The sequence below is a fragment of the Mesoplodon densirostris genome, chromosome 7 (genome assembly GCF_025265405.1).
Source record: "Mesoplodon densirostris isolate mMesDen1 chromosome 7, mMesDen1 primary haplotype, whole genome shotgun sequence".
Taxonomy (NCBI): domain Eukaryota; kingdom Metazoa; phylum Chordata; class Mammalia; order Artiodactyla; family Ziphiidae; genus Mesoplodon; species Mesoplodon densirostris.
This window is the reverse complement of record NC_082667.1, coordinates 7583560-7610000: the sequence shown is the minus strand read 5'-3', so window position 1 is coordinate 7610000 and position 26441 is coordinate 7583560. Positions and strand designations below refer to the sequence as shown.

The 26441-nt window shown below is 59.2% G+C and overlaps 2 protein-coding genes and 1 long non-coding RNA gene across 13 annotated transcripts in view; 2 read left to right on the top strand and 1 right to left on the bottom strand.

Moving 5' to 3' along the window:
* Window positions 1-925, top strand: part of SCYL1 (SCY1 like pseudokinase 1) — a 12833-nt gene extending 11908 nt beyond the window's left edge. Inside the window, exons 15-18 of one of the 3 annotated variants that reach the window (XM_060103984.1) lie at window positions 1-3; window positions 97-309; window positions 402-456; window positions 585-924. The exon at window positions 1-3 is cut by the window's left edge and continues 66 nt beyond it. In XM_060103984.1, the coding sequence (XP_059959967.1) occupies window positions 1-3; window positions 97-309; window positions 402-456; window positions 585-709 (396 nt within the window). In that variant the 3' untranslated portion in view covers window positions 710-924. Of the gene's footprint in view, window positions 4-96; window positions 310-401; window positions 457-584 lie in introns of all 3 variants that reach the window. The other 2 variants (XM_060103983.1, XM_060103985.1) reach the window with 2 other exon arrangements.
* LTBP3 (latent transforming growth factor beta binding protein 3) lies at window positions 702-18751 on the bottom strand. 5 transcript variants are annotated; one of them, XM_060103982.1, is made up of 28 exons: window positions 17870-18751; window positions 14637-14966; window positions 14287-14489; window positions 13994-14099; window positions 13681-13773; window positions 13384-13506; window positions 12728-12886; window positions 12456-12641; window positions 11898-11914; window positions 11749-11821; window positions 11482-11571; window positions 9564-9689; window positions 9348-9479; window positions 9100-9228; window positions 8738-8860; window positions 8376-8498; window positions 5253-5375; window positions 4885-5004; window positions 3895-4023; window positions 3416-3583; window positions 3144-3227; window positions 2710-2838; window positions 2468-2605; window positions 2226-2366; window positions 1933-2094; window positions 1755-1835; window positions 1542-1673; window positions 702-1380 (listed from the first exon to the last, which is right to left on the bottom strand). In XM_060103982.1, the coding sequence occupies exons 1-28, from the start codon at window positions 18201-18203 to the stop codon at window positions 1229-1231; spliced, it is 3906 nt and encodes a 1301-aa protein (XP_059959965.1). In that variant the 5' UTR covers window positions 18204-18751; the 3' UTR covers window positions 702-1228. The 5 variants fall into 5 exon arrangements, with proteins under 5 accessions (XP_059959965.1, XP_059959961.1, XP_059959963.1 ...); XM_060103978.1 differs by having other exon boundaries at window positions 11482-11610; window positions 17870-18707; XM_060103980.1 differs by lacking the exon at window positions 2226-2366 and having other exon boundaries at window positions 11482-11610; window positions 17870-18707.
* On the top strand, window positions 18346-26441 carry LOC132493451 (uncharacterized). Of its 5 annotated transcripts, XR_009532985.1 has the most exons (7): window positions 18346-18965; window positions 20174-20358; window positions 22987-23138; window positions 23597-23673; window positions 23853-24135; window positions 24405-24673; window positions 25554-26441. It is a non-coding gene; the product is annotated as an uncharacterized LOC132493451 (long non-coding RNA). The 5 variants fall into 5 exon arrangements; XR_009532986.1 differs by having other exon boundaries at window positions 23618-23673; window positions 23853-24673; XR_009532987.1 differs by having other exon boundaries at window positions 23618-23673; window positions 23846-24673.

The following is a 26441-nucleotide window of genomic DNA, read 5'->3' as shown; positions in this document are numbered from 1 at the left end:
CAGGTGAGCTGGGTGGGACAGGGTACATGTATGTGGGGGGTGGGGCCCTGCCCCTCCCTCCCTTTCTCTGGCACTATCTCCTCCTTCTCTTTGCAGACCAGCAACCCTGGTCACAAATCCCAGGAGTCAGACTGGAGCAGCTGGGAAGCCGAGGACGCATGGGAGCAGGGCTGGCAGGAGCCAAGCCCCCCGGAGCCACCCCCTGAGGGCACGCGGCTGGCCAGCGAGTACAACTGGGGTGGACCGGAGCCTAGTGACAAAGGCGACCCCTTTGCTGCCCTGTCAGTGCGTCGGGAGGCTGGTGCCCAGGTACTCGGCACCTGTCCAGTGGGAGGGTGCAGGCCTGGGGTGGACCTCAACTGAGAGTAGGCCTCCACTCCAGCCCACACTTCCCTTTTCAGCCGAGGCGGGACTCGTGGGGTGATGACAACTGGGAGGGCCTGGAGGCCGAGAGCCGTAAGTGCTTCCCCTGGGCTGGCTGGCTGATGGGCTAGGGCTACCCTTCTCTGGGGCAGGCATGGGCCGGGAAGCTGAGACTTCAGTTGTTCTGACGCTGTCAGCCCTCCTCCCCTTCTTGATCCCAGGACAGGCCAAGGCGGAGCTAGCCCGGAAGAAGCGCGAGGAGCGTAGGCGGGAGATGGAGGCGAAACGCGCTGAGAAAAAGACAGCCAAGGGCCCCATGAAGCTGGGAACCCGGAAGCTGGACTGAACCGCGGGTGTGGGTGCTTCCCAGCCTCGGAGAGCAGGCCCCGCAGATGTATTTATTGTACAAACCCTGGGAGCCCGGCCGGCCTGGCCAGGCACATCTCACATATACATAATCAGAGCCACAATAAATTCTATTTCGCACCCCCTGTGCTGGGCTCAGTCTAGCCCCTCCGAGGAGGCTGGGGTCTGGTGCTGCCCTTCGGAGACCGCGCCCACCACGGACATGAACATCAATTTACTTCGAAAACCCAGAGTAAAGAGGCACGATCTGATTTATCACTTTCTGGGAAACGCCCTCTGGAAGGAAGGCCGGCAGCGCCAGAGACCCAACATCTGCCTATGAACCGGGTGGAGCTGGTATGGGCACCCTTGGAACATGGGGCTCGGGGAAGGGGTCTGCGGGCCCCGAAGGGTCCCTGGGTCCGAGCCCCGAGTCAGGGCACAAGCGAGAGGCGGAGCTCGCCCCAAGTGTCGGTCAGAAACTCCTCGGTGATTGCCGAGGTCCAGACCGAGGGTGGTGTCAGCGGCGACGCTGGGGCACGCAAGCTCCATGCGGGCGGCTGCGCGCGAAGCCAGCTTTGCAGACGCAGCGGAAGGAACCGCTCGTGTTCACGCAGCGCTCGCTCTTGCATAGTAGCCCGCGCTGGTTCAGCTCTCGGCACTCGTCGATGTCTGGGTGTGGGGGTTGACAGGTGCGGACTTCGCGACTGAGCCGGAGCCGCGCGGCGCTCTTGGTTTCCGGTCCAGGCGGGTTCTGCAGGGCCCCGCCCCGCCCGCCTGCCGCCAGCCTCTGGCCCCGCCCCTCCACTGCCCCGCCCCTCGGCCCTGCTCACCGACGCAGCGCACGCGGGAGGCGTCTAGCTGGAAGCCACCAGGACACTCGCACACTGCGCCGCCCGGCCGAGGCACACAGCGGCCGCTCACGCAGCGGCACTCGTCTGAATCCTCCTCCGAGCTGTCCTCTTCTGCGCCGGGAGAATGCAGACGTCAACACCGCTCCCAGCGATGGCCACGGACCCCGCCTCTGTCCCTCCCTTTACACTCACCTCGCGGGGGTTTTCCCAGCAGCAGGGGACTCGCGTCCCAGAAGGAATTGCTCTCACTCTGCGACGTCGGGCACTGGGACCCTGAGAAGGCAGGGGGCGGTCAGCCGTCAGCGGTGTCGATTCACCCCGGCTCCCGCCCCAAACTCCCTCCCGGGCAACCCCTCCCGGGCCGGCTCACCGGCGCCGCGCGGCGGGCACGGGCGGCACTGGGCTCCCCAACCTCGGCCCTGGCGACAGCAGCAGTCGTCGAAGGTGAGGGCGGGCCCGGCCAGGGGGCCCGCACACATGCCGTCCTCTCCGCGCTGGCTCCAGCACACGTCCCGCCGCTCCGGGGCACGCTCTGCGGAGAGGGACCCGGCGTCAGGGAGGAGCGCCCTCCCCCGCTCCAACCCACCCTCGGGGGAACCGCGGCCCCGGGTCTCCAGGCGGCGGACAGGGCTCTGGAGAACCCAAGATGACCCTTGCCCTCACCGGCCGGGCTCTCGGGGAGCTGGCAGTCGCGGCCAGAGGGCCCGGGCACCCAGGGCGGGCGGCACTCGCAGCGGTAGGAGCCCGGCAGGTTGACGCAGCGGCCAGGGCGGCAGGCTGCGGGGTCCTGGCACTCGTCCACGTCTACGGGCAGCGGGGGGATGATGGGTGGGTAGGGGTGGAAGTCACAGCTCGGCTCGGCCAGCCTCCCTCCTGTTTCCCCAGCTGGCCGACCCGGGCCTCACCCATCTCCTCTGGGCTCAGACACTGGCGCTGCGCCGGGCTGTACTCGGCCGGGGGCGTGCAGGCGCAGCGGTAGCCACCGCGCGTGTTCTCACACACTCCGTTCCGGCAATTAGACTCGTCCAAGCACTCGTCCACGTCTGAGAGGAGGAAAAGCGCGAGTGGTAGGAACCGGCCCCGAGTCGGGTGGTTGTGCGTGTCTCCCGGCTGCTTTCCCACGGCCACGGGGGCCGGCTGCACTCACCCACGCATTCCAGCAGGTTCCCGTCGTAGTAGAAGCCTTGCTTGCAATAGCACTCGTAGCCAGGTTGCGTGTTCACGCACTTGCCCTCCTTGCAGATCTCCGCCCCAAACAATAAGCATTCGTCGATGTCTGCGGAGTGACAGGCCGTGGGCGCCCGCGCCCTCTACCTGCGGGGCCACTTGGGCCCCGCAGCGGAGAACGTGTGGGTGGGGCTTATGGTGGAAGGGACGAAAACTCTGTGCGAGGGGCTTTTCCGAACGCTGACGTAAGAGTGATGGGGCGGGGCTTTGTGGAGGGGCGGGGCAGTCGGTGAGGGAGTGGGCGGGCCTTACCCCAGTACCCGCCACTGACAAGCACTGGCGGGATCGGGGCGGTCCAAACCTCGGCGGGCGGAGCAGGGCATGCCAGGTGGGCGGAGCCGTGTTGGGACTTACCACGGTGGGTTGGGATGCCGTAGTTGACAATGTTGTTGTCCTGGGTGTAGCCCTTCCCGTCCGGGCAAAGGCTGTGGAACTCAGCTACAGCGAGATAGTGGCCGTGGGGAAGGAAGGAGGCAGGATTGAGCGCGTGTGTGCTGGCTGTCGGGCGCAGGTCGGAGCTCTCGCCTCATTTCCCACCTACCCAGGGAGGGGCTCTCTCCCCCAGTCCGTTTCCAAATGAAGAAACTGAGGCTCTGAAAAAGGAAAGGGCCTGCCCGGCTCCTGACCTGAGCTGTAGACTGGGCAGGGATAGATCTCGCAGTGGTCTCCCCAGCCAGCCCCCAGGGAGCAGCAGCACTCCTGCTGGGTGACATTGGTGGCCAGCACACTGTCGCAGAACACGGTGTCATCGAAGTTAAGGTAGCACTCCTTCTTGTGGTGGGGCTGCTCCACCTCTGAGGGGAGGGGAGAGCAGCTCAGGTTCCTGCAGAATGTCTTTGCCTGTCCACGCTGCCCACCAACCTCATCCCTCTATTCCCGCACATCCCCTGGCTCCCATTAGCTGCCCTGTGAAAGCCAAGCTCCATCCTCAATGTGGCATTCAGGGCCCTCCTGCGAGGTCTGGCCCCACCGGGCTCTCCCAGGCAAAAAGAGATTTCTTCCTCTTCGCCACATTCCAGAGGGTGGGACCAGGATACAACTCTGAGCCGCAGCTGCAGCTCAGGGGAGTTGTCTAGATTGAGGGGGAAGCCGAGAGGGCACTCACCCTCACAGCCATGCTGGTCCTGGGTGGGCGTGAAGCCTTCATCGCAGACGCAAATGTAGGAGCCCTGCAGGTTCTCGCAGGCCCCGTGGGGAAGGCACAGACCCGGGTCCTGGCTGCACTCATCTATGTCTTCAGGGAGTGAGGTGAGCAGAAAGAATCACTCAGAGGGAAACGAGCCCCTCTTTCCCCGGGAGTATGCCTCAAGGGCCTCACACAAGTTCAGAGCCTGAATTTCCACTGTGACTTCAAAGTACACACGACAGGAAATCCACTCGTGTCTGTCTGTGCATGTGGGTAGTTGTGTGCACACTCAATGCATTATTCTTCATAAAACCTAACAGAATGAAGTCCTAACTCTCAGCTCAGCATTTGGGGACTTTCAGTTTGGTCTCCCAATATCTTTAAGTCTCATCACCCTTTACTCTAAACCACCAACACCCTCAGCTCTGTGTTTAGGGCACAGGTGTCTACTCTCCCTTAAAATGCAACAAGCTTCTTCCAGAACTCTGTGCTTTGCAAATACTGTTCTTTGGGCCTGGAATACCATCCCATGCTTTTCTCTGCTTAGGGAATCTATTTATGCCTTAGGGAACCCTATTTATGCTTCAAGTTCCAATTCAACTGTTGGAATAAATCACTAGTCCAGACCTCTTTTGGCACCCAGCACCCTGAACTGTAAGAATCAATTTACATGTCAGTCTCCCCTAGCTGGGAGCCCTGGGTCATTGCTCAATATCTAGTATATAGCACAGAACCTGGCAAATATTAGATGCTCAATAAACTCTTGTTGGATGAATGCATATAGGGGTGATTTGGCACATAGTAATAAGCATCGTTAATTACTGTCATTATCACTGTTGTTATTTTCAGTGAAAGAGTAGAAGGATGAGTGAGTGGATGGATGGATGGAAAGACAGATCAGTAATGTGTCTAGGAGATTACTGCTGCCTGCCATTGCTCCTCGGGAGCTCTCAGCCAATCCCCCCATACCTTGGCACTTCCGGCCGCCTACCAGCCGATGCCCCTGGGGACAGAGACATCGATAGGAGCCATTGGTGTTGATGCAATCACCCCCAATGCAGGCTGCGGGAAAGTCACACTCATCAATGTCTGTAGGGAATCAAAGAGGGGGAGAATCTCAGGGGCTAGGCCCAATCACACACAGCCTGAGGCTTCCATGGCTTCCCGAAGAGCCCTGGGTAGGGCCCACACCCCAGGCCTCATCTTGGATCTGGATGGGGGCTGGCCATGGGAGTGCCTGGCTTGTTTACAGGTAGCCCCTGGGCTTGGGGCCTGGGCAGTGGGGGTCTTGGGGTAGGGAGGAACAGGTCAGCCCCCCAGCTCAAGGCCCCCCTCACCCTCACAGTGGCTCCGGTCCCTTGACAGATGGTAGCCAGAGAGGCACTGACACTGGAAGGAGCCTGGCGTGTTGGTGCAGATGCCGTTGTCACACATGTCCCCAGCCTCACACTCATCCACATCTGTGGAGCACAGGGGCTGTCAGAGGGCCAGGATGGGATGGTCTTGGGCCTCTGCTACCCTTTTCCCACTCCTGCCCATGGCCTGGAGCACCAGAGCTGAGGTGAGTGGAGCTGGGGAGAAGCATGGGACCCTCACCCCGCTCCTGTGTGGCACACTATGCCCTAACGACCAGGCCAGGTGCTGCCAGGAACCCTGGGCCACGTATGATTCCAAAGAACTCTGGCCTCCCCATCCTTCATCTGTTCTCACCAAACAATCCCATCCTGCCCTGGGCTTCCTGGCCCCACCTGCTCTCACGGCTGCTCTTGCCCTTCCCCCAGCTGCCATGGCTGCCTTCCTTCCCATGTAAATAAGCTCCCCTATATCTTTGGTCTCACAGAGTAACTTGTTCTGCTTGTGCAGTAAAGGGACTTGGCTCTGAGAGCATGCTTCTCTGCAGTCCTTTCTGGTGGAAGCTGGTCGTTGCCCACACCCCAGACCCCTTTCAAACCACACTCTTCCTCTGGGGTGCACTTGGCCCCCACGCCAGCCTCTCTATCGCTGTCCGCACCCACCTTCCTAGCCCCTCTCCCTCTCTCTTCCTCCCCATCCTAGGAGTTTTCAGCATCCACTTGGACAGCCAGGCCCAGCCTCTGACCTTACAGCCCTTCATCCCTCAGTTTCTGTGACCCTCACCTCAGTGCCAGCCACTCACTCTCGGTACAAGGGGCTGGGATGCGCCCCCTCTTGGACATCTCAGGTGCAGCTTCCTTCCCACTGCCTCCGCTGTTCTCAAGCCCCCAACTCTACCTCCTCTAGTAAGGGCCCATGAACACCTCTCCTTCCTCCTCACTGGTCTGGCAAAGAGCCCTAGCCTGCTTCTCAGGATCCTGGGTGCTGAGCGGGGCTGGAGCCAGCCACCAAGCTGAGCACCCTGGGCCACTCCACTCCCTCTGGCCTCCAGCCCGGCCAGATCCTCAGCATGGCTAGCGCTACCCTCTCCTCCTCCTCTCAAGCCTTGACACTCCAAAGCCCCTAGGTAGCCCCCGTGCTCTTGGGCAGTTCCAAACCTCTACTGTTCTCCTCAGCCTACAGCCTACACCCCACTCTGGTGACCCCAGGTCTCACTCCTCCTCACTTGCTGCCTGCATCTTCTGGCCTCCCGTCATGCCACGGAAGCTACCCTGCCAAGGCCACCAGGGACCTTCTCGTCTCCCCAGCTAGTTCTTATTTGACAAGAACCTCTCCGTTGCATTTACCTCATCCTCCTCTTCCCTGCATGCCTCCGCTCCCCAGCTTCTCAGCTAGTGCTCCCTGGGCCCTTCCACCACCTCTGCTCCACCATCTCGTGCTCCAATTCCCCTGCCTTCTACCGACGTGGCAGTATCCACAAGGCTCGGCCAAGGCTCCCCTCACCGGACCCACCATACTTGACTGCACCCCAAGGCTCCACATGCCCCCAGTTCACACCCCAAGGCTCCACAGCTCTCCCCAGTGCCTACCCCGAGGCTCCACACACCCCCAGTGACACCCTAAGTCTCCACAGCTCCTCCCAGGGCACACCCCAACACTTCACACCCTCCCAGTGACACCCCAAGGCTTCACACCCTCCCAGTGACACCCCAAGGATCCACACCCCCATAATACACAGTTCCAGTTGGGTGTGTCTGGCCCAAGGTTTCCAATCAGTATGGCCCACCCTCTGCTGGCATTGCCAGCTGAAAGGCCCACAGGGACCACCCGCTCAACTGTCCAACATGAAACTTAATGTCTTCCTTCTCAAACATGCCCCACCCCAGGGGACCCTATCCCGGTGAGCAGAACCCACTGAATCACCCAAACTGGAAACCTGAGGATCCCTTACTCCCCTCTCTCCTTCACCTTGACATCCAGTTAACAAGCAGCCCAGGTAACGCGTTCTAATATTTCTCTAATATCACATAATCTCATGACCATCCTTAGGCCTCTATTCTCATCAGGTCCACCACTGTCTCTGTCCTGAGTCCCCACCAGACCTCCAGCCACTCTCCACAATGGGCATCAGGGAACTTTCTAACACAAATGGCCAGTCTTGTCATTCTTCCCCTTAAAATGCTTCAGGTGGGCTTCCCTGGTGGCGCAGTGGTTGAGAGTCCGCCTGCCGATGCAGGGGACACGGGTTCGTGCCCCGGTCCGGGAAGATCCTACATGCCGCGGAGCGGCTGGGCCCGTGAGCCATGGCCGCTGAGCTTGCGCGTCCGGAGCCTGTGCTCCGCAATGGGAGAGGCCACAACAGTGAGAGGCCCGCGTACCGCAAACAAACAAACAAAAAAAGCTTCAGGTGCCTCCTAATATCCTCAGGGTGAAGCTCAACCTCCTGGGCAGGGCTTAGGTGGGCCCTTCAGGGGGTGGGGACCTGCCCCTCACCGGCCAGCCTCAGCCCCCATCCCCTGCTTACACCTTACATTCCCTGTACACTCCGTGCTGGTGTTTGCCTCTGACTTCGCTGGCGCTGCGCCTGGCATGCTCTTCCCTCTCACCTTTCTTCGCTTGGCTAACTCCTGTTGATCCTTTAAGAGCACTCAGACCTCCCCTTCTCCCAGGCCCGCTGAGGTTTCCCAGGAACACCCAAACTCCATCCAGTCCTACAGCCCTGCGCTCTACAGTTGGTGTCTATTGTTCTCCAGTTTCTCTGAATCCCAGCCCTCAGCCTTCCTCCGGATACATAAGAAACATTAGTGTCGGGGGGACTACTAACATCCCCTTTCTTTTATATCTTTTTTCCCCCCATCAGATTTAAGTAACGTGCTTTGCAAACGCAGCTTCAAGCTTTGCCTCTTAAGAACCTTCCTACGTAGAAATTCTGTTCGCCCCCTCCTCCGCCAGGTCCGCTGAGGAAACTAGTGAGTGGATCAGTGAAGGGGCGGCGTCTGTGAATTAGCTACCTCCTAACCACCCGTCCGCCAGACGGGGTGACCCAGTCCCCAGCTTCGGCGCGTGAATGGGTGGCGGGTGGCAGGGCGGGGAGGGCTGGAGCTCACCCAGGCAACTGCGGCCGTCCGGCGCGGGCGCATAGCCCTGGGCGCACGTGCAGCGGAAGGAGCCCGGGAGGTTCTCGCACCAGCCGGGAGAGCAGGGGCTGCCCTCGGCGCACTCGTTCACGTCTGCAGCGGAGAAGGCTCGCCTCGGACTCCGCCCCACCGGATGATGCAATGTGAGGGGGTGGGAGCCCCCTCCGCCCGGGATGGGGGGGCCTCTACTCCCGGGAAGGAAGCCCAGTCTGGAGGTGACTCCCACCGCCATTTGCCCCGCCCCATCACAGGGGCGACTCCCAAAGGGCCCCGCCCATTTGCTTTCGAGGCCCCGCCCCGTACCGTACCCCGGACCCAGGCCTCGCCCTCACCGCGGCAGGCCCCTCCCCCCTGGCTGCGGTAGCCGGGAAGACAGGCAATGCACTTGAAGCTCCCAGGCTTGTTCTCGCATTTGCCATCCGGGCAGGAGCTAGGGTCTCGGCACTCGTCGATGTCTGCACAGTAGGGAGGAAGAGGACTCGTTTGGGGACAACGTGGCCGGCCAGGCGCTCAGGGTCCTCGGCAGGGCCTCCCTTCGTCATAAATCGACAAGGCGAAGCGGGCCCTCTGGGCTCCGGACCGAAACCTCTGAGAGGCCCAGAGCTGGGCAGAGACGGGAGTGAGGCCCTCCGCCCCCACCCCAGGCCGAGGGACCGCTGAGGACCCCCGGCGGTCTGGATGGGGTCTTCCCCACCTTCGCACACGGGCGGTCGAGAGGTTTTGAGCCGGTAGCCGGAGTAGCAGTTGCACTTGTAGTGACCGGGAAAGTTGATGCAGAAGCCGCCGTCGCCGCACAGGTGGGGCTTGGCGCACTCGTTCAGGTCTGAGCGGGAGGAAGGGGGCGCGAGGGGAGTGCAAGGCGGTGGAGGGGATTACATGCGGTCGGGAGAGCCCCCCGGGTCCACCTAGCCCCAGCGCCACCCCCGGCCCGGCCGTGCTCACCCACGCACGAGCGTCCCCCGGCGCCGACGTGCAGGCGGTAGCCGCGGTTGCAGTGGCAGTTGTAGGAGCCGCCGGTGTTCATGCAGATGCCCCTCCCGGCGCCGCACGGCTCCGCCTCGCACTCGTTCACGTCTGAGAAGGGCGCGCGGGCGAGGAGGCGTCAGAGGTCTGTCGGGAGCCAGGGCCGCCCCCGCGCCACCCACTCGCCACGCTCACCCACGCAGTAGCGGTGCTGCGGATGCGACCGGTAGCCCGGGTTACAATGGCAGGAATAGTCCGAGGGTCCCGGGACGCACTCCCCGTGGCCACAGATGTTCTGGTTCAGTCGGCACTCGTCCGTCTCTGCCGGGGTTGGGGGGCCAGGCAGGGAGCATTGACTTTCTGCCACGTCCCCAGGGAGGACCTGGATAGCCCATTACTAACGACCCGGATACCTGGGCCGGGTCGCACCCTAAGCTCGGGTGCTCCAATCCTAGGATTCCCCACACCTCCATCACAGATAACCCCAACATCACAACCTCCAGTAGCCCCAAACCATGACCCCAGGTCCCTGACATCCCTAACTCCTCAACTCCAGGAAACCTTGATACTTCTATCCCCACTTATGATACCCTGACCCCAGTCACCTCAATACCTCAAACCCTGCAGCCTCACCCACACAAACATCCTCTAGATCAGTGAACCAACACCCCCTTGCCTTAGGGACCTGCCCGCCCCCCATTCCAGAACAGGTGTTTTCCTCCCCCTCCCAAGGCAGACAGGAGCTGGTTTCCTGGGAATCCTGGCTCGCACACGGCTGTGCATAAGTGGTCAGATCCAGGAATCCTCCTCACCCTATTTCCTATGATTCCTAGTACTCCCTGCCTCCACCTCTCCCTCCTTATGGTCCCTCCCCTGAGCCCTGCCCCATGCAGCCCAGGCCTTGATGCTGAACTGTACCCCCTCCCAAACACACCTGGCCAGTGGGCTCTTGCAGGCTGTTCTCTTTGAGGGCCTCTCCCTAGGCATCCTTAACACTCCCTCCTCTGAGATGCCTCCGCATGTGTCTCTTCCTCCACATTCCCACAGCCCCCAGGCTGTCCCTGGGTGGTTCCTAGCCTGTGCAGACTTCCAGGGCAGTCACCTTCCACCAGGAGCTCATCTAACCTCCGGTTTTCAACCAGGCTGGTGGCTTCCTTGTGGCTTTGGAGTCCACAGAGACATGGGCTTGAATCTGGCTCAGCTGTGTGACCTGGGACCAGTCCCTGAACCTCCCTTAGCCACAATTTTCTCATCTGGAAAATGAGGCTAACAGTGCCCACTTCACAGAGAAGGGTAAACGGTATTTAGTATGTAAAACTCTTCAGTCAGTGCCTGGCCCAGGGCAACTGTTCAGCCATAGCTAGCAATTATTACGATGCCCAAAACCCTGCAGACACTTCCCACAGCCTTTGGGATCAAACCCAAGCCTCTTAACAAGGCTCCCTGAGCCGGTCCTCCCCTAGTTCAGAAACACTGATCTGTGTGTGTGGTTTCTCCCCGCTCCATGAAACCAGGGTTTCATGTTTCCATGCCTTTGCCCAAACTTCTGCCCAAACTGGAATGTCCTTTTTCCCAGCCCGCCCATTTCTTTCCCACTTCTCGTTGTTAATTTCTAACAATCTTTAAAGCCCTGCTCAGAAAGCCTTCTCTCATTGCCACCGCGCATATTATCACCCCACCCCCCGCCCAGACTTCCTTCCTTCTTCTCTATTTTTTTTTCATAGCATTTATGAGACATACTAGATTTGGACTCATTGATCTGTTTGTTGTCTGTCTACTCCACAAGGATAGGGAACTTTTGTCTGTTTTGCTCATTACTGTATCCCCAGCACTTAAACAGTGCCTACACATAGTAGGTGCTCAATAGATAGTTGTAGAATATATGAATAAATGCCTTCGGCCTGGGCGGACCACCATAATACCCGGATCAGTTGAGGGCAGAGTGGGATCTCTGCTGCACACTGAGGCTTCCACAACGCCCAGCCCAGGGCCTGGCACACAGTAAACCCTGGATGTTTTAGTGCTCGGGCATGATTGGAGGGGGTAAGGGAGGAGAAAAACTAAGTTAGGGGCGTGGCTTACCTCGGGCGTGGCCTAGGTGGGCGGGTCTTACCTGTGACCTGAGTAGGGGCGATCTCTACCGCACTTCGGGACGGGGGCAAGTCGGGCAGGAACCAGGGCGGCGAGGGCCGGGAGATCAGCTCTGCAGGCAGCAGGGCACACTCGTCAGCTGGTGAGGAAGCTGAGAGCGCCGTCACTCTCTCCGCAGGTCACCGGCTGGGAACTTCATACCCAGCTTCACCGCCCCCTGGTGCCTAGACTGTGAACTTCCCCGGCAGTGACAGCCCTTGAGGACTGGTTCCTACGGTGCCCAGCTCACCAGGGTAGGGCCGGGCAGGAGATGTGGTGACAGTCGGATGGCTCTGCTGCGCGGACTGCTCTTCGATCACTGGCTGCGGGTGACAGCAACATGAGCCCTCTGTGTCTCCTTGGCCTCCCTGCCCCTCCCACCTGGGCTCTCATACTCACTGAGTCTGTGCTCACCCCTAGAAGGGAAGAAGATGGGGCCGTTAAGTGTTGGGCTGGGAGAAGGGAGTCAAGTCTGGGATTGGCACTTGGGTATTTGTGGTCAGGGTCCCTAAGAGTTCAACGATCATGTCTCTGGATCAAGCATCAAGGGTTAGATCCTGAGGTCAGGGAGTGTTTCCATCACAGGTCAGTGAAGCAATGGTTGGACAAGGTCCTTGGCTTGGGAGGTTATAGCCAGGGTCAAATCCCTGGGTCAGCGGTCAGAAGGTCAGATCTAGGGGCAGCATTTGAGCTGTATTAGTGCCCTGGTCTGGAAATCAAAGGGGTCCTGGAGTCAGAGGATTGAATCTGGAGGGCAATAAATGGTCAAATTCTGTTGAGCAGGGGTTAATACTGGGGTTAGTTACAACATTGGTTAGGAGTCAGAGTATCAGCTCTGGGGGTCAGTGCTGGTCTGGGACTAGGAGTTAGAGGTTACACTCAGGTCATATCTGTGGATCAAGGTGTCAGACCTAGGGGTTCAGCAACTGTCAGGTAACAGGAGGGGTCAGGCCAGACCTCTCTCTTCCTCTGTGTCCTCAGGTGGTGGTGCCCGGCTGGGGCTCTCAGGGAGCTGCTGGGGCTTGGGTGGCCCATCAGGGTGCAGGAAAAGGGAAAAGTCACTTTCACCCTGAATGGTGAGCGTCTGGTGGGAGGTGAGGATGTGGTACCCCTTCCCAGCTGGACAGATCTCCTTGAAGGCAGCTGCGGCCAGAGCAAGGGGCAGAGAAGTGAGCATTTCCTGGATAGGCACACAGACAGCCCCCCAGCCACAAATGCCCCAGGCTCACCAGTGCCATCAGCTGGGCAGCGCTGGCACCTGGTGCCCCAGGCCTTGCCAACACTGCAGCAGCAGAGTTGACGGGTGAGGCGCGTGGTCAGCGGGTGCTGGCACTGGTGCTCAGGACTCACCAGGCGGAAACATAGGCTCTTCTCCTCTGGCTTGTCCGCTGCAGGGGCCAGTGGTGGGCATGGGCATCTGGGCCTGAACACTGCCCACATCCCCCTTCCCATCTGCTCCAGACCTTGCCTCTCTGGCCCAGACAACGCTTAAGGCTCTTGTGGCCCCTGATCGCACATGACCCTGAATTCATATGACCCCTGAAACCTGTGTTATTCTGACCTCATGTAACACCTGAAACTTCGGTGACCACTGACCCCACTGACCCCTGATTCTAGCTGTTCTAGACTTTATCCCTCCCACTCATCAAGCCCATTGTCTCATCTGACCTTAACTCCATATAATCCCTGACCCCATGCGACCTCTAACCCCAGATCTCATGCAACTCCTGAACCCACTGATCCCTGACCCTATCTGCTCTGGGCCTTGTTTCACCTGAAGTCAACCCTTGACCCCACTTTGACTTCTGTGACCTCTGATCCTTACTGTTTGGAGGCTTAACCTCCCACCCATGCTTTTTGACCTCCAAGGATCCCCCAGTCTCACCGATGCACTGTGTGCGGGAGGGGCCCAAGCTATGGCCAGGTGGGCAGACACAGCGATAGGAGCCAGGGTTGTTGAGGCAGTCACCATGGCGACACATGCCTGGCATCGCGCACTCATTGATGTCTGTGGTAAGGGAGAGTTTGGTCCCTCCAGTCTGGGGCCACAGGGTGACAGCAAGCTGCTCCAAGGACCTCAGGGTTCTGCCCCTCCCCCACCTCCCCGCTCGTCCACCACAGGACCTCCTCCAGTGACAACCGGCCTACCCCTCCAGCCCACAGAATCTCCAGCTGGCCGTACCCTGGCAGTGTGTGCTGTTGAGCCTCTTGTAGCCCTGGGGGCAGTCAGTGCCCACCTCCCCACGTACAGGCCCTGGCTTCTGCACCCCTGTGTCTACAGAGAGAGGAGAGGATGGCAGGAGAGGACCTTGGGGGGCCTGCAGAGAGGGAAGGGAGGGCACTGGGGACAGGCAGGGCGGGACGCTAAGGGGAATTGGGTGGGCAGTGAGAGGCTCAGGCTGCTTGGACTGGGGTCCCCCACTGCAGGGCTGAGAGGGGTGTCGGCGGAGCCACCCTGTGGGGAGTGGGAGCTCTCACGGAGCCACGGCACTCACACTGCAGCTGGGGGCACTTGTGACACTTGCTCTGGCCCCAGGCTGTGCCGATGCTTCCACAGCAGTCTTCCTGCTTGGTGAGGCCGGGGAGGGGATTGCTGCCACACTACGGAGAGGAGTGTGGACAGGGGTCACAGGGTGCCCGGCCCCCACCTGGCCTCCCTCCGGAGGCCCTTTTCCTCCTCCACTCAACCTGCAGGGCACCCCCAGTTTCGAGCAATCTGGGTGGGTTGGAACAGGGCAGCCCCGAGAGACTGAAGGGCCGGTCCAGCGGCGACTGTGGATTCACTCACGGGCTGCTTGGGCAGCGTGTCCTGGAAGCAGCGGCCCAGGGGCTTCTGGGTGGGTGGCCGAGGATGCGGAGGCTTGGGGTGCGGCAGCAGGTGCTGGGAGGGGGCCGGGCCCTCGGCGTTGGGCCCTTCGATGCGGTGCACTTGGACGGAGGCCTCGGGCGGGTGGTGGACGCGCACGTTCACCACGGGGGGTGGGGCCTGCACTGGGGGGCGGGACACAGCGGCTTCAGGGCTGCCCCGCAGCGCCGGTTGGCAGTGCGGGCGGTTCTCCAGGGCTGGCCTCCGCCCGGGACCTGCCACCCTAGTGCCCGCCCACCTCGGCCTCCTGGGGTCTGCCCGTTGCCTGGTACCTTCCGCTGAGATCTGTCCTGGCCCGAGGGGCACCAGGAAGGCTGCATGCTGGGCAGGGGGCCCCTCCCCAGGCCCCGGCGGATCGGCGATCACCTGGACCGCGTAGATGGCGTGCTTGCTGGCCACAGACTCGCCTTCCGGAGCCAAGGGAGGCAGCGCGCCTGTGGACAGGGCCCCAGCCCGACCAAGCCCAGGGCCTGAGCCGCCAGTGCCCCCGCCAGTTCCTCCAGCGGGCACCTGGCAGAAGCGACCGGTGAAGTCCGGGGGACACAGGCACTGGTTTCGGGAGGAGCACTGGCCGCCGTTCATGCAGGGCAGAGGGCACACCACTGGGGAGGAAAGGTGCGTCAGGGCCCAGGCAGACCCCTGTCCCCAGCCCCCAGGCCCAGGCCCTCACCCACATCCTGTCTCTTCCCCTCCTCCCTGCTTCCTTGCCACCCACCAGTTCTGTCCTCCCTGGGAAGCTGGTTTTTGTAACACATCACACACACACACACACACACACACACACACAGAAACTACCCTGTAAGTCCCCCAACATCCTTATACCCATGGGGCCACTGGAGTCAAGTCTTCAACTTAAATCCTAGCTAGGAGGCCATGTGCCAACTGTGTGCCCTGAGCAACTTACTTGCCCTCTCTGTGCCTCAGTGTCCTCATCTGTAGGACTGTCCTGTCTATTAAATGGGGCAAAGCCTGTACAAATGTGCCTAATACACAGTGCCTAATACACAGTGGGTCCTTAATAAGTAGTAGCAAATGATGATGATGATGATGATGATGATGGAATAGCCTTTCCCTCCCCTTAGGCCTTTCCTGGCAATCCAATCTCTCTCTGGTGCTTCCTCCTCCTCACCCCTAAATTCTTCCCCTGATTCAGCCCTCTCTGGGCTCTCACTCCCTCTCTTTGTCTTGCCATCCCAGGGCCCACACCTCACCATTGCCAACTTGAGCTATCCCTCTCCGGGACATCTCTTAAGCACCTCCACCCAGGGGACCCTATCAGAAATCAGCATCTTGCCTCCCCACCTCCACTTGGCCTTGAACCACCACTGGGAATCCCCACCTGCCCAGTCACTCATAACCGAGCCTTGATACTCCATCTCTCCTGCTCCCACTCCGGCCAGTTCTGGCCTCTGTAATATCTCATAATCCATCGTCCCTCCTCCCCAAGCCCTCTGCCACTCCCCTGCCTGTCAACATCCCAAGCGCCCCCAGAGAAACTTGCTTCAGGCAAAGCTCTGGCACAGTCACACCCCTGCTCACAGCTTGCTTCCTTGCTCTACGTGGCCCAGAAGGAACCTTCTTTCAGCCTATCCCCCCCTGCTCTTTCTGTGTGCACCCTATGCTCCAGGACTCATCTCCCGTCCCCTATAAATGTACCACATCTTCTGCCTCCCTGGCTTCAATCATGCCTTTCCCGCCCCCTTAGAGCCTTGTCCCCCATCTCTGCATAGTCACATCTTATCCTTCCAGGCTCAGCTCCTCCCCCAGGAAGAGAGCCTTTCCTCAGATCCTACCCACCCTCTGCCTCAGCTCTGGATGCCAGAGGAGGTGCTGGGGGAATGAATGAAGGAGTGGCTCCGTGAGAGGATGGGATCTCTGTCTTCCTGTCACACACTCATGTCCGAAATCCAGCCTTGGGGACCTGAGCTCACACACCAGGCCCAGTCCCTCTCCTGCCTGCCACATGGCTGCCCTCACTTCCCAGGATGGGAAGGTGGGGCTGAGGCTCTCTGGACACCTGAAGGGCCTCAGAGGGATGGCCCACATGCATGGCCATCGGGGCCTGGCTAAGAGCATCCCAGCCCAGCCCAGCCCATCCTGCCCGGCCTCTTGGGGCCAGTCTCTCAGGGCAGAAGGGGTGTGTCCTGGGCCGGGGGAGGCAGGATCCTCTCCTTCCTGCCTCCCAATGAGTCACCCATAGCGGTGAGGGTGACCTCCCTGTGACACCCGCCCACTGTGGCCTGGGCGCCGAGCCTGGGGGATGTGGGCAGCACGGATGGAGACAGCAGCCTGGGCAGGATGGCCAGGGGGCTTGGGAGGCCGGGCCCACATACACTCACATGCACAGCCATCTCATCACACACACATGCACAGACTCATTCTGACACCAACACAGGCTTACATAAACACTCCCATAGTGATTGCAGACATGCACCCAAGACAACACAAAGAAACTAGTACTTGATCCCAGTGTGCCACTCCAAAGCCGGGCATACCCCCGTGGGTGTGTCATGTGCAAGCACGCACGCGCACACTTGCACACAGACACACATGCACATCTCATGAGAACCCCACAGATGTGGGGTTCCTCAGGTCTGAGTGGGTACATGAGTATAGGAACATGTAAGAGGGGCTGTTTTGCTGGTGCCATCCTGAGCCTGGCCTAATTACCCTGTCCAGGAGGGTAATTACTGCTGGGACACCTCCCCCAGCCTGGCCCACAGGGCCCTGAGGGAGGAGAGCTGAGCCCAGGCCTGGTCCTCTGAAGAGAGATGTTGGGGAAGGGGTGGACTCCAGGTGGAAATGGGAAGTTATCACGGCTTTGTTGAGGGGAGACTCTGAGGCAGAGCTGTTAAGATGTATGGGGGAAGCACAGATGGGGCATCAGGAAGAGGAGAGGCTGAGGACCCAAACCAGCCCCGACTTCCAGGCCTGCTCCCCACTTCTTAGGCCTCAACGCCCCTCCCCTCTAAGACCTTGCCAGGAACTAATTCCCTCACTCCCAGCCCTGACCTCAGCTCCTCCTCCCAGAGAATGCAGGTGTCTACCACTGGCAGGCCCTACTTTAGACAGTTTTTAAAGACTTTTCCTGTTTCTTCCAGCAAGGCTCTTTCTTGGGGGAATACTTATCCCTTCTCTGAGACCTCCTGCCCCCGGCTCACATCCCTCAAAAGCCCCTGCCGCTGACCCTGCCTCCCTCTCAGGACCCAGCACTTTCCTAGAGGCCTGTGTCATCCAGGACCCCAGCATCACCCCACACCTTAGGCCTCAACGCCAACCCAAAGCTGTAAAGTCCAGGCTTCCATGCAGCCCTCCCAACTCTGGCCCCAGCACTCCAGCCTCCCAAGCCCCCTGAAGCACCTGGGGCCCCAGGCCCTCAGGCTCTGCTCTCTCAACCCACGACCCCCAGGGTCACGTGGCCTACGTGGCTTACGCTGCCAGGCACCCCGCATTTGTCCGGGTGCCTGCCTTCCCCGCTCCCCCTGCCCGTGTCCCCGGCCCTCACCCACGCGGAAGCCGGAGCCCGTGAGCGTATCGGTGCTGTGGCCGTTCTCTCCGATGAGCGTCATGTTGGAGCCCTGCTGACAACTGTCCCGACACTGGCCCTTGAGACAGGTCCGCTTGCAGATCACCGGCGCAAAGACCACCTTGAAGCGCTCGCGGGCCAGCGCCCCGCCCCCGCCAGCGCCCCTCTCGCCCGCCGGCCCCCCCTCGGCCCCGCCACCCGGGCCCAGCAGCAGCAGCAGCAGCAGCAGCAGCAGCAGCGCCAGCAGCCCCGCCGCCCCCGCCCCGCGCATCTCAGGGGCCAGGCCGCCAGCAGCCCCACGGGCCCCGGGCATCCGGGGCCGCAGGACCCGGGGGGCGCGCCCGGGCAGGGGCGATGGTCCCGGCGCCCGAGGGGAACCGCAAGCCGGGAGCCCCGGGAGAGGAGTAGAGAGGGCAGCGAGGGAGAGGATGGGAGGAAGCGCGCGGGGAGGGGACAGCAGGCGCGGGCGCGGGCCCAGTGAGAGGCAAAGAGATGGAAGCTGGACTGCGGGGAGCCCAGAAACTTCCACCGCCCCGGGAAGGAGCCCAGCCACGAGCCGGGGCCGAGGGCCTGCGGAGGCCCCAACCTGAGGCCGGAGCGAGGAGGCCGGAGCAAGTTGAGGCGGAGAGGAGGAGCGAGGGGAGAGGAAGGCCGGGCGGCCGGCCCGCTCCGCGCCTCCCCCGGCCGGGCTGGGCTCCCGCGGCCGCCGGGAAGCAGGGAGCGCGCGGGGCGGACTCAGGGAGAAGTGAGCAGTTGTTTTCCCTGGCTGGAGCGCGGCGCGGCGGCGGCGAGGGGGGCTGGGATGCTGGCCCCGAGCCAGGGAGACAGTTTTTTTTCTGTTTAAAGCGTCGTCGCTGCCGCCTGGGGGAGCGAGGGTGTGCGGGCGGGTGGAGGCTGGGGGGCGGTCCCCGCCCCAGATGCCCGCCCCGCCGGAACCCGCCGCCGCCGCGCTGGGCCCGCTCCAGAGAGCCCTCACCTGGGACCGCTGGCCGCCCCGCCGGATTCCTCCGGGCGGGGCTGGAAGGCCCGCGCCCACCTCCGCCTGGCAGCATCAAAGTGGGAAACCGAGGCTGGGGTAGGAAGATGGGCCTCGCCCCAGGGTCGCGCGGGTAGTGGGAGCAGGTGGGGCTGGAACCCACGCCTCTCAGCCCTGGCGCAGCCTCCCATGCACATGTGGGGGTCTCACCACCCCGAAGTCACTTATTAGTACTTGTCCTCTCCCCCTGGAGGAGAGGGCTCGAGGAGGGGGCACCCCTTAGCCAGGGCCCCAGCGGGGTCCCAGGAAGAAGCCCGCGGGGTCCAGAAAAGGAGCAGATGGAACAAAGCTTGAAATCCAGGTTCCCTGCCAACCCCCCTCTAAATGGCTTCCTGATGCCCACCCTGCCCCCGCCCCTTCGCCTTGTCTGGCCGGGCTGGCGGGGCTGGCTCTGGGCCTCAGACACTCTGGAATCGCCAAGGTCTGAGCTCAGGGCCTGGCCCCCTTCCCAGGCTAACAGCCGGGAGGAGGGGGGTGATGCTTGAGGGCCCCAGGGCTGGGGAGGGGCACAGCAGGGCCCCAGGGCAGGGGTTGGCAGGGGCTGGGGGGGGGGCCTTGAGTTTGGTCAGGGCTGGAGAGGAGCCAGGCCTGTCCGCTGGTCTGGAAGGGAGGCCCTTGAGGGCTGCAGTGCCCTGGGGCCCAGGCTATATCCCGGGCACCTAGCCAGGAGACCCCAGGATTCACTCTCTGACTCACAGAACTCAGCAGGGGGTGGGTGTGACCAGGGTACATCCAGAGTGGGACACAGCCAAGTCAGGGTGACACTCTCTCTCCAAGGGGAACGGGAGCTGCAGTCTGACTGAGGGAAAGGGGGTTCAGGGACTTGCCTCCAGGCACACCTGTGCAAGGAACTCATGGTTTTCACCTTGAGGGTGGGCTCGTTTGGGGGAACTGAGGGAGACCCTTTGGTGGACCCCTGCCCGAACTGCTCAGCGGGCTCAGGCCCTGTTCACATGGGTATTGCAGAGGTAGGATGGGGGCCATCCCATGTCCTCAGGGGGGCTGGGAGGGTGTGTAAGGGCTGCCCGCACACTCCCTCGGGGCTCTGGTCCCACACTGAGGCAGGAAATAGTACTGAGTGCTCACCACTTGCCACGTGTAGGGCTGAGCATTTTCTAGTCATTTTTCCCCCATACTCATCTGAACCTGGCCCTTGGAACACAGCATAAACAGACCAGGGTTAGAGTCCTAATCTCTCTGAGTCTCAGTTTTCTCACCTGTAAAATGGGGATCTATTCACTCAACAGACTAGGAACCTCCTGCGTGCTCCTGCTAACAAGTAGAACGAATCTCTGCCCTGCCAGACCTTCTGTACTGGAGGAGACAGACATCTGACAAATCAATTCATACGTGGCTGAGGCTGGGACAGAGGCCGGTGCTGGAACAGAGAAGACTAAGGAGCTGGGAACAAGAGAGGTGGTGGGACCTGGAGGTCAGGAAACCCTTCTGACGAAGGGACTTTTTTTTTTTTTTTTTTTTTTTGCTGTACGCAGGCCTCTCACTGTTGTGGCCTCTCCCGTTGCGGAGCACAGGCTCCGGACGCGCAGGCTCAGCGGCCATGGCTCATGGGCCCAGCCGCTCCGCGGCATGTGGGATCTTCCCGGACCGGGGCACGAGCCCGTGTCCCCTGCATCGGCAGGCGGACTCTCAACCACTGCGCCGCCAGGGAAGCCCAAAGGGACTTTTGAGCCAGGAGCTGGAGGAGGAGCAGGAGTTAACAGCCAGGCGGTGGGGGGAAGCCTGTAGGAGGCCCGAGGGGTCGAGGGGCCTGTGTTGAGGAGACAATTTACACAGGGGCATGCGGGGTGAAGGGTAGGAAAGAGATTCATTTCTTCTAGGAGCTGAGAGAAGGTCAGAGGAGCAACGGGGTGGGGATGCAGAGAGAGAGCATCCAGAGGTGGAGGCGGGAGGCCACGGTGAGGAATCTGAGTTTTATTTTCATTGCCATGGGGCTGTATCAGAGCAAGAGGGGGTGCTGATGCCATCGTCCCAGGAGAGAGGACTCGGCTTGGACGCAGTGGAGATGTGTTTGGGGGGTGGAATCTAGAGACTAGGTGAAGTGGAGGATGCACAAGAGGCGGGTGTGAATGGCTCCCAGGTGTCTGGCCTGAGCCCCTGGGTGGGTGAGGAAGGCGGCAGAAGAGAGGGAGACCTGGGAGAGAGTGTGGGGCTCTGTTTGCAACTTGCCGAGTTTGAGATGCTTGTGTCATCCACGGGGAGACGTCTCAATCCAGGGGTCTGGAGCTCAAACAGAATGTCTGCCCTGGAGACACAGACTTGGGGTCCTCCGCCTACAGGGGCATTTATGGCCATTGGAAAGGGTGGGCTCGGCTGGGAAGAGAAGAGGGCCCAAGGCGAACCCGGGAGGTCACCACTCCCAGATCAGAAAGAGGAGGCAGAGTCAGAAGTGACTTAGAAGGAGCAGCTGGAGGGAGCAGAGAGAGGAAAACCAGGAGTGTGACGCAGGAAGAGCCAAGAGGAGCGAGTGTTTGGGGAGGAGGGCGTGGCCAAGGCTGTCTAATGCTGCTGAGAGTAGGATGTGGGGAAGGCAGGGGAAGGCAGCCCTTGTTCGGGGCTGTTGAGGGAACTGAGCCACCAGGAGCCATGAGGGCAAGCACCCAGCCCAGTGCTTGGCACATCGTGAGGGCTCCATAAGTTTACCTACTGTCGTTACCAAACTCCTCACGCTCATCAGGAACCCAGCAGTGGGCACCCTCATGTGGGTGATGAACATTAACCTAAGTCTGCAGCCACAGGAGCTGGAGCTGGAAGGGGGGCTGCCCTGGGGAGCTGCGGCCTTCAGCACAATCCGGTGGAACCTGTCCTCGTGCAGCCTGCGGGGAGGGAACTGCGGAAATAAATATTACCCCCAGTTTCCTCCTGTCCAGCTGGGCCCCCCAGGGGCCGAACCCCAAAGGAAGCCTGCGGGCAGCGGGGTCTGGGGAGGGAACACAGCAGGCAAGGTGAGCCTCGGGGCATGAAGCAGGGCAGACAAGGATGCAGAGTGGATCCGCAGGACTACTGCGACAGTCCAACGCAGGTAGTGTCTGTGGCCTGTCCCCCTTTTCTCTCCGCATCTCCTGTGTCACCACATCCAGCCACCCCATCTTCCTAGAATCGACCAGCATGCCTCCTAGAGGTAAGTTCTCCTGCAAGTCCAAGGAGACCATGACCTCTGTGGTCAGTCCAGGTCACTTCTGTTGCCTAACGGGGCTCCCCACTGCCATTTATGCCTGATCCTGTCCCTCCTCCACCTGGTGCCAGAGTCACCTCTTAAAACCTAATTCCAGGGCTTCCCTGGTGGCACAGTGGTTAAGAATCCACCTGCCAATGCAGGGGACACGGGTTTGAGCCCTGGTCCAGGAAGATCCCACATGCCACAGAGCAACTAAGCCCGTGCACCACAACTACTGAGCCTGCGCGCCTACAGCCCGTGCTCCGCAGCAAGAGAAGCCACTGCGATGAGAAGCCCGCGCAGCGCAACGAAGTAGCCCCCGCTCACTGCAACTAGAGAAAGTCCGTGCGCAGCAACAAAGACCCAATGCAGCCAAAAATAAAAACAAACAAACAACCCCCCCCTTAATTCCAGGGACTTCTCTGGTGGTGCAGTGGTTAAGACTCCGCACTCCCAATGCAGGGGGCCCGGGTTTGATCCCTGTTCAGGGAACTAGATTTCACATGCCACAACCAAGGAGCCCTCCTGCTGCAACTACGAGCCAGCGCAACCAAATAAATAAATTAATTAATTAATTTAAAAAAACCCAACAAAAACCTAATTCCAACCATGATCCTTCTCGGCTTAAAAAACCTCCAACAATTAATTAAAAAACAAAACAAAACAGCAACAACAAAACAAAACCGTCCAGCAGCTTCTGTCTGCTCACCTGGGCCTGCAAGATCCTCGGCGTGGTCTGATCCTTCATGTCTTGGGGTAGTGCCTCCAGAAGGCATTTCTCTAAAACAGCCACCCCCGGCCCTTTGGGTCAGATCCCCGCTTTGTTTCCTGCTGGTCTTCAGCACAGCCTGAAAGATTCTTCTTTGTGGGCTTGGTTACTTACAGTGCATCTCACCACCCTCCCAGGGAGGTACAGCCTTGCCTCCAGATCCTAGTACAGGGCCTGGCACGCAGAGGGTGCTGAAGTTTGCTGATTGACTGAATGGACTGAGACCACAAAACTCTGAAAGACGGAACAATTAGACTTGCATCATCTGGTGAGTAAGATGTGGGGATTGAACTTAAGCTGGCCTGATCCAAAACCTACACAGTGCTCCTGGGAGGGAGGAATGAGCGGAGTCCCACAAATGTCCTAAAGATAGGAGGGCAATGAGGGGCTTTGCTAGAATGTGGCAAGGAAGAGCCCTGGGACCCCAGCCCTGGGGAATGATCAGACTGCTTAAATGTTAGGGAAGCGTTCCTTTGTGCAGAGGGGTTCTTGAGGCTCAGAGATGGCAAGGGACTTGGCCAAGGTTGCATGGCTGGTTAATGGCAGAGCCAGAACCCAAACCCAGGGCCCCCAATGCCTCCTTAGGGGAACTGGCTGGACGAGAAAGCAGCAGCCTGCGTGAGGGAAGTTTCATCTCAGAAGGCAGCATAACACGGTGGTGGTTTTCTGGCATTCGATCCTCCTGCACCAGCTGTGTGCGTTAGAGAAATTCTTCCTCTCCTCTAGGCCTCCTTTCCTCATTTTTAGACAACGAAGCAAAGGAGCTGACATTCGTGAAGCCCTTGTTGGATGCTGGGCACACGGTAAGTCCTCAGTATACGTTAGCTCTTTTCATCATTATCTGGGTCTGGGGTCCACAGTAGGCTGTGGGTGGGAGCTGGCTGCCTGGGGGGAGGGGGAGAATACCATTGAAAGAGGGCTGACCGTGCGCCAGGCTCCGTGTCACCTCTCTCAGTTCTGAATGTCTTTGGGAAGCTTCTAGGCTCTGAAGAAAGAAATGGCTCTAAGGGTTGTAGGTTCTAAAGATGACGGTTGGAAGTTTCAGAAGCCTGGAGGGGACCATTCTGCCCTGAAGCATTTCTCTTCAAAGACACTTTACTGAAAGTGACTGTCACTGAGTCCCTCTGATGTGCCCCTGCTGTGATGAAGGGCACTGAGAGATGGGACTGGAAAATGCAATGAACCAATCTTCATGCTTGATCAGTCAGAGAGGATCTTCAGCCCTGCCCCCCGTCTCCACCTTCCGAACCCAGGAAAAGTCACTGGTGAGAATCCAGCTCTGGACGTGCGCTGGCCAGATGGGGTCACAGCCCTGCCACATCCCAGCAGGGTGACTGTGACTAAATCTCTTAACCTGTCCAGGCTTCAGCTTCTCCACCTGCACATTGGGAGACATAACTCACAGACTTGTCCTGAGGATTAAAGGAGATAATTCAAGCTCTTAGTATAGTGCCCGGCCCCAAGAAAAAATACACCAAAAGTTGAGTATTATTATTTTTGCTACTGTATCATCTAGTCCTTTCTTGTTTCCCAGAAACGTCAGGTCAATTCACATTGCAGTGAAAGCCAAGAAGAAAAGTCGACCCCTTTTGGAGGCCTGTTGCTGTGATAATAAAATAATGCCAGTTACGATTTTCAGAACCTCGGTTACACAGCATAGGCCACTCGTTGCCATGTGAACCTGACCCACCAGATAAGGCAGTCAAGCGGGACCTGCAACTGAGCTGTGTGTGAATATGCAGCCGTGGGGTGTGCTGTTACTCAGGGACAGGCCTAACTACTGCCACATCCACTGTGCCACAGGTAGGGACAGATGTTGGGCTGGCTCACATGAGGGTAGGGAAGGGTCCCACGCTTCCCAAACAGCTAGTCTACCCACCGTTACTGGTCTGAATGGGCTTTACCACCAGCACTTCTGAGACCTTCTGTGTGCTTGCTCCCTTGTCAAGGACTATGATGGGTCTGGGGTTTTTTGTTTAATTTTTTATATATTTATTTTATTTTATTTATTTGGTTGCGCCAGGTCTTAGTTGCAGCAGGCAGGCTCCTTAGTTGTGGCTTGTGGACTCCTTAGTTGCAGCATGGAAACTCTTAGTTGTGACATGCATGTGGGATCTATTTCCCCGACCAGGGATCGAACCTGGGCCCCCTGCATTAGGAGTGTGGAGTCTTTTTATTTTTTTATTTTTTTTATTTTGGCTGCATTGGATCTTCGTTGCTGCGCGTGGGCTTTCTCAGTTGCGGCGAGCAGGGGCTACTCTTCGTTGCAGTGCACTGGCTTCTCATTGCGGTGACTTCTCTTCGTTGTGGAGCACAGGCTCTAGGAACATAGGCTTCAGTAGTTGAAGCATACGGGCTCAGTAGTTGTGGCTCGCAGCTCTAGAGCACAGGCTCAGTAGTTGTGGTGCAGGGGCTTAGTTGCTCCGCAGCATGTGGGATCTTCCTGGACCAGGGCTCGAACCTGTATCCCCTGCATTGGCAGGTGGATTCTTAACCACTGCGCCGCCAGGGAAGTCCCGGGTCCGAGGTTTTACCTTACTTGCAAACACAAGTGAGCCTGCCACAGGTTCGTGCATGCTGGCAGAAGACAGGAGTTTCCTGGGTCAGAGACAAAGGACCATTATTCATGGCACAGTAAATAGCATGATCATCAGCATATTAACATCAGTCCTCTTGTCCCCAGGTCCCGTGGGGGTGGCACCAGTGACCTAGATAGACGCCTGCACACAGTGGACTGTGGTATGGGAGAGGACGCTAAACTTAAGAAGTCTTTTCTAATGACTGCCCTTTGCACTGGAGGGAGATTCTGTCTCGATCTTCCACAGCTACTCACTGCACCAATATCCTTGAGAAGAGAGTCCAGGACAAAGGCAGTCAGTTGCCTCGCTTGCAAAATGCGCAGAAACTCAAGAGATCCCTGGAGAATTGTCTTACAGTAATATCCACCCCTCATTTCTACACTGTCTTGGCTTTGGGCGAATTTTCCCATGAGTTCACCACTCTGTTGGCAAATCTGATCAACAGAGGCTAGGACCAAATCTGTTCAATTTGTGTCATACAGCATTTAATTAAAGCTACTACCAACAGAACTACAAGCAGCAGGATGAAGCCAACTTGCAGTACTGACCTCAACCATACCTCCCAGATGAACAAATCCATAAAGCATCATATCTACCTTAGAAAGCCAGGTGGCTCGCTCCTTAGTTCTCTGCATCAGCCTTTCCACCTTTGCCCAGAAGGCATTCAGGAGAGCCTCAATTCACTGACCAAGGTTGCTATGGATGGTAGATTTCTCCTGTACTTCTTCCTTGCAGACTAGAGTCTGTGCAATCAATACATCTGCTGTATCTGGATTAATGCTTCCAGCCATGAGTAAGAAGGTCCTTTTTCTCTGACCCAGGAGTCTCCTGTCTTCTGCCAGCATGCATGAACCTGTGGCAGGCTCATGTGTTGGTTTGCAAGTAGGCTAAAGTCAAGGATAAATTTCAAGTCACTCTGTTTTCTGGAGAGAGACAAGTTAATGTGTGACTTCCACATCAATCATACAGTCTCAAGGGTACTAGTGGTGCTT